Source organism: Rutidosis leptorrhynchoides, chromosome 6 (genome assembly GCF_046630445.1).
Source record: "Rutidosis leptorrhynchoides isolate AG116_Rl617_1_P2 chromosome 6, CSIRO_AGI_Rlap_v1, whole genome shotgun sequence".
Classification (NCBI taxonomy): domain Eukaryota; kingdom Viridiplantae; phylum Streptophyta; class Magnoliopsida; order Asterales; family Asteraceae; genus Rutidosis; species Rutidosis leptorrhynchoides.
This window is the reverse complement of record NC_092338.1, coordinates 108,746,925-108,758,461: the sequence shown is the minus strand read 5'-3', so window position 1 is coordinate 108,758,461 and position 11,537 is coordinate 108,746,925. Positions and strand designations below refer to the sequence as shown.

The window sequence follows — 11,537 nt, the reverse complement described above, 5'->3', positions numbered from 1 at the left end:
TGGATGATGTCCAGCATATTTTATTACTTTCACTTCAAGAGCATATATTCGCATTGAAAACGATGTTTTAAGTTATGCTTTGGGTTTACTTACGTTGGTCGTTTATGTCAACTACTTTACAGTTACATTTTCTTTAATAAATGACTTTACTTTGATATTTAATGCGAATACTTTTCGGAAACGTCTCATATAGAGGGCGTGACCGCTAAACTGTGGGACCGGAGTTAATACACCGTTAGTGAATTCTGACGGGGTATTACACGAACCCTTGGGCGGCTCGCTGTCATCGGCGCCTAAGAGGGCGGTCGGTTGGGCACCCCACAGAGCGGTACCGTTGGGAGCTCTGTAAGTGTATCATATTCAAGTTTTTAAATTTGATTAATTAATTATAAAGTATAAATATATTTTTACTCGATATTTCTTAAATAAATTTAGTACTAAACAATTTTGAGTTATAAATATAGAATTAAGACAAAATTGTCCATTTAGTCCATGTGTTTTCCCCGGTTTGCCCGTTTCATTCATGTGTTTTATTTTTTATATTTTTTATCATTAAAACCATTTTAAAGTCTCAATTTCATCCATTACCCTAACAAATGTTAACTGAGTACGTTAAAGCTATTCACAGGATCCACATAATTTTTAACTAATTAAATTACAAAAATCAATTCCTTCTTCCTCTTATTATGTCCGACAGTTCAAAACCTTCAAATAATTTTATCTTTTTAAAATTATCTTTTTAAATAATTTAACTTACATGTACGTTGCTGATATTTTTTCCCTGTTAATTTGATCATTGTTGCATATATACTAATATACTCTAAAGTATTTTTTATGATTCTTTTATACTATCGGTTAGTTAAAGTTAATTTTGAAAATATGAAAGTTACGATAACTTATTAACTTACAAGCAAGGATGTGAAAAGGCTATTTTTTTTTTATATTTTTTAGTTAATAAATTATATATGCAATCTTGGTTCAGTGTAAATATTTTTATTTTTATATCTTGTAAATAAATAAATCGTAATATATCGAATTTAAGGTACTCCGTATCATATAAGAGTTTCTTAATTCATTGTTAGTTTAATCATATAACTTTATTAATTATAATTTTAATTATAAAGCTTAGAAATATTCTCATTATAAACACTGTGCTGGTCTTATTAAATTCTATTTTTTTTTCTTCTTTTTTTGTATTTGTAACGTAGGTTAAGGAAGAACATGAAATCGAGGACAATAGAGATAATCATTAAACTTATACGTAGTATAAAACAATAGAGATAATCATTAAAAAGATGAATCATTTTGAATGCCACACATCATGAGAGGAAGAATGAACTGATTTTTGTAATTTAATTAGTTAAAAATTACGTGGATAGTCTCTGTAAATAGTTTTAACGGATTCAGTTAACCCTCGTTAGGGTGAGAGATGAAATTGGGACTTTAAAATGCTTTTAAGGATGAAAAATGCAAGAAAAATGAAACACATAGATTAAACGGGTAAAAAGTGAAATATATATGAACGAAATGGACAATTTTGACTATAATTAAATTATATTTGATATTCTTAAATGTAGGGCTCTATTTTATTTTATCTAGTTACCGAGTATTTTCTTTTATTTTCAATGTTTAATGTTTACTTGTACATCTAAACTTAAAACTTGTACATTGCGACTCCTATAAATAATCAACGGTGGAAACGGTTGCAGTTCCCCCTCCCTCCTTTTCACGTGTTCTCTCTCTAATTTCTGTTTTAATTTTTCATAATTAAATAAAACATTATAATTTATAATTATAATTATAATAATATACTAAATGGAAGGTAAAAAACAATCAAGTTCATCTTCATCTTCTTTCACTAATGAGCTTTTTGGATCAAAGGAATCATCATCATCTGCTTCTTCATCATCTTCTGGTCTTTTTAATTCAATTTTCCCACCTCCTTCAAAGGTATGTGCCTAAAAGCTAATTTATTTGTGATTATTTTGTTTTAATATTACATTTATTTTTCGTGCTCTTGCTAAATTTTTTTTCTTCATAACTTTGCTTAGCTATTAGTCAAAGATCGATGGGCTGGATGGGAATCTGATAACATCACTAGGCTATGCCTTGAGTTAACTTTATTACGGAGTTGTTTATAAAATATAAAATAAGTATAAATATAAATATTATTAAAAAATAGAGAGAAGTTAGTCGTAGTTAGATAACGTTGTAGGTAAAATCTGTCAATTTATTAAATTGTCGTTTTTCAGTTGTTCTAGTCAAATGGTAGTTGTGTACCTTGATTGAAATTGTTTTGTCATTTTATGAACCTTTTCTAGTTTTGAATTAGGGTATCAAGCTAGCTTTTTGATACTTGGCATCCATTGATACATATTTTTTTTGTTGCCAAGTGTTTATTATGTTGTTTAACCAATATAAAAGACTTTAATCGGTAGTTATAATATTTTAGCGGTGAAAATTGAAGTCTTATACGGAGTATTAATTAGTTATGTTTTCATTTTTGACCAATTACATGTTTGGCTTAAATTGTTAAGCACAAAAAAAGGTTTCTATGTTGACTGGTGATATGTATATGTATCCATAATTATTGTATCAAGTAATATACCTATGTTGTTTTCTTAATGAATTCAGGCTTATGGGAATGACTATATTAGCTCCGAATTTATCCAGAAGAACCATGATTATTGTGCGACAAAATCAGGTGATCAATATTCATAAAGATATATTTTTTTTTTTTTTTTAAATTGTCTTTTATTTATTAACATGCATAAAAGTATAGTACATATATTTTTAATTATTAATTTTAGAGTGGTTGTTAATTAATCTACATAATACTGTTGTTATGCGGTTTAACTTCTATTTAATTCTTAACTTATAGGAGTATGATAATTTCTAATGTTTAAACGATTGAATTGATAATTAAATATTTACAAGATCTTTTTTCCCCTTAATTAACAATTAAAAATTGTGTTACATTACTGGCTTAAAGACATGGTGGACTTAATGCTGTGAATTGAAAAACTCAATGTTTCTAATGTCCAAACAACCTTAAAAAAACTAGATGCTTTGTGGGTTTTTATACATAGCATCAAATCAGTATCATATATGATTTTTTTTTTGTTCCAGATACTGGGAACAAATTCGATGACAAGATCAGTAAGAAGCCAAATATGGATATGAGTGCGTTTTACGATCAGGATACATCACACCCATGCCACCTCAGCTCGTCGATCTACTACGGTGGTCAAGATATCTACCCCAGTCCTCATGCCACCAACAACACTCCTGGACACTACCCATCAACTGTAAACTCTAAAAAATTTATTCCAAAGTCTAATATATGCTAGAGTTTTAAGTAATAATTATAGAGTTAGTAATAATATATCATGTAAACTGAAGTAATACTTTTAATTTAAAGAAAACCCTAATTATTAAAATTTGAACATAAAAGATTCAGTATGTATGTGTCACAAATTAATTATATATGCTCGAACTGTATCGTGTTGCAGTACAATAAAGATGGAGAAGATGACGGGCGCGCTTCAAGGGGTAATTGGTGGCAAGGTAAAACCGTAAATTAAAGACTAAGCTTAGAGCCGTTCCTGTCAACTCCAATTTTTTATATAGACTGCTCAATTAATAAAAAATAGGCATTTGTGCACAAAAGTTTTAAATACGTATAAAAATAAGTTCATTAAATACTAAAAAATTAGGTTCACTACCAACATCAATCATAACATTATTTTTCGCAAGTACTGCACATTTTTAGATTATATGCCCCTTTGGATTATGTGCCATGTGCAAATGTGCGTGTTGCACGCCCTCAAATCCGCCCCTAACTAAGCTACAACGTACGTATCGTCAACATTGTTAATTTATGTTAGCGTTTTTTTGTTTACAGGATCGCTTTATTACTAAGATCACGCACACCATCTATATGTCAAACACAATTGATACCTTAGTTTATTTGGTAAGCTATGATAATTTTCAGTTTAGGATTGTGAAACTTATAGTAATTCTACTAGATAATCTGATAATATATGTATCTGCAGGTTTGTTTTAGAGCTAGACGGAAAGATCGACAGCTTGATATTGGAGAAAGAGTGTGTACGTATAGTGTAGTTTTAATTTGCGTAGAATAATTAATATACGTGCTCCTTTGAGCTGAAGGAGCACGTACGCTTGTGTGACTTGAAACTTGTAGTTTATAGTTAGTTGCCTGTAAATTAACTATGTAATGTTTGAGAAGTTGTTTAAGTTGTGTCCATGTGCGTTTTACCGCATCTTAAATTAAAGTTTTTGTAAATATTATTCGATCCGTTTCAATTTAATAGTCTTAAATTGATTTTTTTTGTAACTTTAACTGAAAATAACTTTTTGTGTTATAATACATACACGATGAAAAAAGTTTAGAAAAAAAAAAAAAGTCAACCCAAAATAAATTATGAAAGCTGATACAAATAAATTAGCATATGTTGGTTGTTTTTCTAATGGAAAAAACGTAATAATATTAATGGATCAGACGATCAACGAATACAATCAATATAGAAGGAATCTAAACACCCCAGGAATCTAAACAAAGCCAAAAAATACAACCCAAAAAACGTAATAGCTTATGGTTGTTGAGTACCTATATTTATATTTGGTAACACAAAGTGTGTGATCGAGTACTATTATCACTTAATAAGTATGATTCCAAACGAAAAGAATATAAACAGATAAGGAAAACATGATAAGATATTTATTGGAGTACTATCTTTTATAAAGTTTGCACAGTTCGTTTTACATCGTTTTTAAGAAAGAAAGATATATGAGTCATATATTCGAATTAATGTATGGAGAGGAGAAGCATTACATCAGATTTTAATCATTTGTATGTCACTAATATGTTTTACAATGTTATATACGATATGAAACTAATAACGTTGATAAGTATATTAGTAATAAAAGATTACAATATCTATAACTATTATAAAAATCTATTATCCTACTATCCCAGTACTATATTTTTAAATTTTATATAGTATAACACAAAACAAAAATATGAAACAAAAATAAGATTACAAAATATTAGGGAATGATATTAACAAAAAAAAGGATTCTTTTTAATCAACATTCTAAATTTCAATGAAATTGTATACATTCCATCGGATATGCAGAATATAAAAATTTCTTCATCTGATATAATTAATCTATTAATTTTTAATAGAGTATCGCTTACATTATTAAACTGATATGTTTTAACTTGATTAGACTACACACCCATGGACTGACTGTTGGGTAATTTTGAATGTTAGGATTTAGTTACTATCAAAAAAAATTTTTTTTTTACGGCGAAAAACAAATATATATATATATATTAAACCTTCATCGGAACGATGAAGAAAAAACAACATATTACATTGGAAGAGGCTTGAGAGCCCAAAAAAATGACAGAAATAAAAGCACGTCGGGCAAAAAACCTAAATGATACACTAAGCCCAACAAAGACTGCCTTAGGAGCCCAAGATGCATCAACATAAACTGAACTAGGAGCCTAAATGAGGCCCAACGACATTAAAGGGCCTGAGCCCACCTTGCACCAACCATCAACGGGTCCAAACGCCTATGAAGAAGATGATCGGCTTGTACGATAAAGTCTTCCCAAAATTAATTCAGGGCATCTAAAACCCTAAGAGCACACCAATGTGGCTTGAAAGAAAAACGACATCAGATGAATCTCGAAGACACCCATACCACTCGATTTCAGCTTGCTTGTGATAGAGAAACCTTGAAGAATGAATACATGAAAGTGAGAAGAAAGGATACGAGAGACAAAGAATGAGAAGCTTGAAATCAGGGTTATGCCAAAATTGACTTGAGTCCAGGAATTGAAAAGGTAAAATAGACAGAAAAATATGAAAGAGATGATTGATGTTGATAAACATGACTGAAAATTGAAACTTAATTGAAAGAAAATTGTAGAAATTAGATTCCGAGGAAATGGTTGGAAACGGCCTCATGATTTATGCTTAATAGGTGTATCATCATCCGTCATATTATCCATTAACACTCCAAAATTGTACAATTCTTCTTTATAAGATAATTTTCTTGAAGCAAATTGTTGACCGTTTGTGTTGTTGTTTTTAACTTTCGCCGAGGTGCCTACAACGTGGTTAATCTCGCTGGTGGTGTCAAAAAAGTCGCTTAAGTTTGGAACCTCGTCCACCCAACTGTTGGAGTCAAAAAAGTCGCTTAAGTTTGGAACCTCGTCCACCCAACTGTTGGATTTATCTTTGGACGCTTTCTTAAAACCTCCTTTTTTGTTAAGAACTAAAGGTTGTTTATTATTTTCTACCGGTAAACATCTAGCTTTAATTTCTTGGCATACTTTCTTGCAGGATTTTCCAAGGCATTGATCTATATGATGTGGTTTTGCTGCAGCAGGTGAGTGACTGAAAACAGAGGGTAAGGCAGAATGTAGATTGGAAGTGGAAGGGTTTTGAGTGGGGTTTTGAGAGGGGTTATGAGAGGGATTTTGAGAAGCCTTACAATTATTATCAAGACATTGCTCTGAACCAAGGTTGATGTTGGAAGATGATACTTTTGAAGCAAAGGTGTCACCCTTATTTTTGATAAAAGAAATGGTGTCTGCATATTTCACATCTTTAGATGAAATGGGAAGGATTTTTGGGGATAAATGACCAAGGATAGAATAGTCTTTTGCATCTAAATTAAAAGTCAAGTGTTGAGGAGTGGAGTGGCTAGTTGAAGCTGACCTTTGCCCAAATTCAGCTTTAGATTGTACTTTAGGTGTGCTTTTTGGAGAAAATAAAGATTTCCTTATCTCTTGTGCAGCTTTCTCTTTCTCAAACACAACTGCCTTTTTGACTTTTTCCATTGAGATGTGTATAAAGGATGGCTCTATTATATTATCGAGGTTAGTAGGTTTAGTAGGGGTTTTGAATTTTGAATCACCCATCTCACCTGTAACGTCTATAACGAGTTCACCTTCTTCCAATTGATCGACAGTCACCGGGTCCGGTTTATTTTCTGTCACCGGAACATTTATAATACTTTTTTCAGGAGAGTTATTTTCCATAGATTGCATAAACAAGCGAAGACCCTCATTATATTCATCAATAGTTTCATCATTGATGCTCACGATAGGGTCCACAATGCACACCTCATCAACCCAAATATTACAAACACAATTTGCCACTGTAGCCTTAGAGTAACCCCTGATTGGACCCGGATCACTGACCTCAATCAATGCGAGTAGCATGTCGGTTCTTTTGAGATTATAAGAATTACTATCAATGTGTATGACTCTACCATAAGAATTGGCTACATCGTCGGTGCTATTTGGTGAGACACAATCAAAGGGGATCCCTTCTATTCTCAATTTCGTGATCCTAGAGAATTTGTTTTGCCTTTTAGACATTGGAATTACTTCTAAGAAATTTAGATCGTTCAAAGTAGGCCCCATGTTCAGTCTTTTAAAACTTTCAGAATCACTACATTGCACTATGTAACCAAAAGGTCCCCAAGCAGAGATCGAAACGATGGAAATGAACCTACTTTTTAACCACTTGAATAATTTAAAGGCATCGATGGGGGTTTTTGTCGATGATAAGGGCGGTTAAATGTAGGCTGTTACCCGTTTCTATATTGGGATCAAGAATGATCTTACTGATATTATTGGGTTGATGGAACCGATTTGAGTTAGGAGCAGACTGATTACCAGGGTGTTGAACAGTAGGTTTAAAAGGGGTATTCAAATCTTTTTTAGCATAACTAACATAAAGAGTTCTATTGTTAATTACCTTGCCATCATGGAGGAAATATCTTTGTTTGATTGAGCTACCTTCTCAAATCTCACGAAAGCAAACGGACGATCTTGCTTCCAAGAAATCCCTTTGATTGTGCCAAAATCATAGAAAAGGTTGAAAATGGTATCTTGGTTGGTATATTTAGATAAACCACCTAAAAAATAGTCGATTTTTTTTGAGAAAACAGGGAGTTGGCGATGATGGTGGAAAGGAGGTTGTTGTTTGATGGGGATTGAATTTGGGAAAGTTGGAAAGAAATTTGAATGATTTTTTGTTTGATTTTTGTTTTGGTTGCACGTTTGATGTTTTTGAAAGTTGAAAGGATTCATTGTAGAGAGAGAAAAACGTCCTTAGTTATTTGTTAGATTAATTAATGTTTAATTAGTAAGTGGTAGTTTGAAAAGTATGAGATAGTTGACCGAATTATAAGGAGAAGTGGGAGTTAGTCATTGGTAAAAATAGGTGGAACAAATGTTAATGTACGTGAAGTACATGGTTGCTATATCTTTATTTTTATTTGGCTATATATATCATTGACATGCATGATGAATGAATATAGAGAACTTCAAAATGTAGTCTCCATGAGTTTTTGTTTTTCCTTTATACTCACTTTATATTATACATAGTATTTATATTTGAGTATATTGTGTATGTTTCAAAAAATAGTAAAATGAAAGCAAGTTTGTAAAGATGTATGTTCCAACAATTGGTATCAGAGTAGCAAGATCCTAGTTCTTTGAAAGAAAGAAAACAAGAAGAAAGAAAGATGATCACCACCGGTGATCAAGAAGAAGATCGAAAGAAAAAAAGAAAGAAAGACAGAAAGAAAGAAAGAAAGAAATAAAGAAAGAATACCAACAAGGTGCAAAAGACCGAGAAAGCACCTACATCGAAAAAGGCACCTAGACCAAAAAACGCGCCTACACTGAGAAAGAAAGTAGATCGAGACCGAAGAAGACAACCATGTTTTGGTTGTCCGAGAAAAACCAAGACTGTAGAAAGTCTAGACTAAAGACCGAAGAAAGTCTAGACCGAGAAAGACCGAAGACTGTAAAAAGGTAAACGAGACTGGCAATTTACCTAAGAAGAAAGAAAGGGTCGATTGAAACTTTATGCAATCAAAGAAAGAATATCAACGCCGTTTTGGTGAAGGACGTGACCGCATGATCGAAAGAGGCTTGTATCAAAATTACGTGGGTGAATGTTCAGTAATTTTGAATGTTAGGATTTAATTAGTATTATATATTTGATAGATTGATTAATGTTTAATTAGTAAGGGGTAGTTTGAAGAGTATGAGATAGTTACCGAATTATAAGGAGAAGTGGGAGTTAGTCATCGGTTAAAATACGTGGAGCAAATGGTAATGTGTGGAGTACATGGTTGCCATATCTTTGTTTTTATTTGGCTATATATAGCCATGACATGCGTTATGAATGAATAAGTAGAACTTCAAAATGTAGTCTCCATGAGTTTTTGTTTTTTCTTTTTATTCACTTTATATTATATGTAGTATTTATATTTATATTCGAGTATATTGTGTATGTTTCAACAAATAGTAAAAATGAAAACAAGTTTGTAAAGGTGTATGTTAACATGGACAACAACCAATTTTGTTGTCCCACAGCTTGGAAAAGGGCCACATCCTTATGGGTCATCATCGTTGTGAACGTTCTAAGGCGCTCCATGGGCTCAATAACGACCCCAATTTAATTTGTTTTGTTCTAAAATTGTTAATTTCATTTTTTATCTACCTTTTAATTATCAAGTAATTATATTATACCACATTACTCACAACACTCCACAACACTACAACTCGGCATTTACCACAACACCTCCTCCATCTCACAATAATATCACGTTAACATAAATCACTCATACAATACCACAACACTAAAACAATCTCATTTACCATAACAAATGGTCATATAGATATGTTTAACAAGTTAGTATATAACTAGTAGGTAATAGCCGGTATCTTGTAGCTATTAGCTGGAAGTTGGTACATGGAAGCGGGTGGTTGTTAGCTTTTCATATGCATTTTGATGTTTGATAGAAACTGTTAAAATAAAGAGTAAAATGACGAAAAGATATGAGATTTTCTTAAATGTTAATTCAAGTAGGTTTTAACTTTTACGTTTCCCTTTGTTTAAATTTTTTAAGCTCTCTTAATCAAACAAGTTTTTTATTAGATATTCGTTTTTCCATAAAAGCTAGAAGGTTGAAACTTTTAAAAGCTTCAAGAAGCTCGCATCCAAAGATACCCTATATAACAATTATTTGCTATGTATGTGTGTAGATATGTGTTTATCATGTGATGTGGTGTAGATGAATTTTGTTTAATTTATGTATATATGTCTTCGTATATGTGTTAATATATACTACTAAAGTTATATACTTCATCCGTCTTAAATTACTAGTCACGTCTTGACATTTAAAAATATTTTCTAAACTTTTACTTTAAATAATTTTTTTTGTATTATATAATATTTGAATTTGATGCAAATTATATGAATATATTATATTTGATATGTAATACGTGCTTTCTATTTATTTGAAATTACATCTTATTAACACCGAAACAAACAGAATACATCACAATATGACATAAGAGATGTCACAAACAATACAACACACAAACTATTGCAACACGAGATCAATGAGAAACACAAAAACTTCCAGGCACAAAACAAATGATGAATGATGCCTTAAGCTGCCGAGTTGTCATCCACTTGCATGAAATCAAACCGAGTAACAACCAGAACTCGTGAGCCACGTTTGCCAATCGGTCTTCTTATCTTTTATTTGGTGTGATATCCATTCAAAGGATTTTACTTGAATCTTATTCAAAATAACCGATGCGGTACACGATTTACCTTTAAATACCACATTATTCCGATTTGCCCAAAGTATTATGCCGAAATCCATTCCACTTCTTGCCACAATTTTTCCCTTTGAATGACATCGGTTTTCGAGAATTACCTTTAAGAATTTTGTTCATTATTAAGTTCCCAAAACTACCAAGATTCCACCACTTGAAGACACGCTCCCAAACATCCATTGATTGTTTGTAAAAGATTAGGGAGTTCTCAATAGTTTCTAGACCATCATCACAAATGGGACAACGTACGATATGTAAATTGATACCCCTTTTGTCTACTTCAATCCTCTCCGGTAGCCGTTTGTTCATTGCCCGCCACACGAACACCTCGATCTTCTTTGGGACAAGAATATTGTAAAGAGTTTCCTGGGACGAAGTCTGGGGGACGTTTAATTTCCCTCCAATAAGAGATGATAGTTTCAATACTGTTAGAATTCCGTCACTCGACAAATTCCATCTCCAACCATCTGAATGCTCAGCGTCGAATCTGCACTTATCAATCAGGTTGACGATTTTTTGAGCTTCCCCAACTGCACGACCTGTTAATTGTCTTGTCCAGTTCCACCTTATCACTTTACTTGAGCAGTTGCACACCACTCGATCTATGACCCTTGCATCTTTTTCAGATTTCAATCTATAAAATCTAAGAAATAAATTACGTAGCAGCTCATTCACATCCAACGATCAGACTAGAATGATATGTTGCTACTGTTGCCAATGATTTTTTGAGAAGGAGTTCTTGAAGCCAACACCGATCTCATCGATTTGATTTCACTCTCAAGTAATATGTGCTTTATTTGGTATAATTTTTTATCAAATATTATATAACATAAAAATAATTATT

At 32.0% G+C, this 11,537-nt stretch overlaps 1 protein-coding gene across 1 annotated transcript; it reads left to right on the top strand.

Annotated features, from left to right (window-relative positions):
- Positions 1-1,726: 1,726 nt before the first annotated feature.
- Positions 1,727-4,314, top strand: LOC139852763 (uncharacterized). The gene is made up of 6 exons (XM_071842092.1): positions 1,727-1,950; positions 2,635-2,704; positions 3,130-3,308; positions 3,513-3,567; positions 3,905-3,973; positions 4,056-4,314. Exons 1-5 carry the CDS (start codon positions 1,816-1,818, stop codon positions 3,919-3,921), a joined length of 456 nt encoding a protein of 151 aa, XP_071698193.1. The 5' UTR covers positions 1,727-1,815; the 3' UTR covers positions 3,922-3,973; positions 4,056-4,314.
- Positions 4,315-11,537: the final 7,223 nt, after the last annotated feature.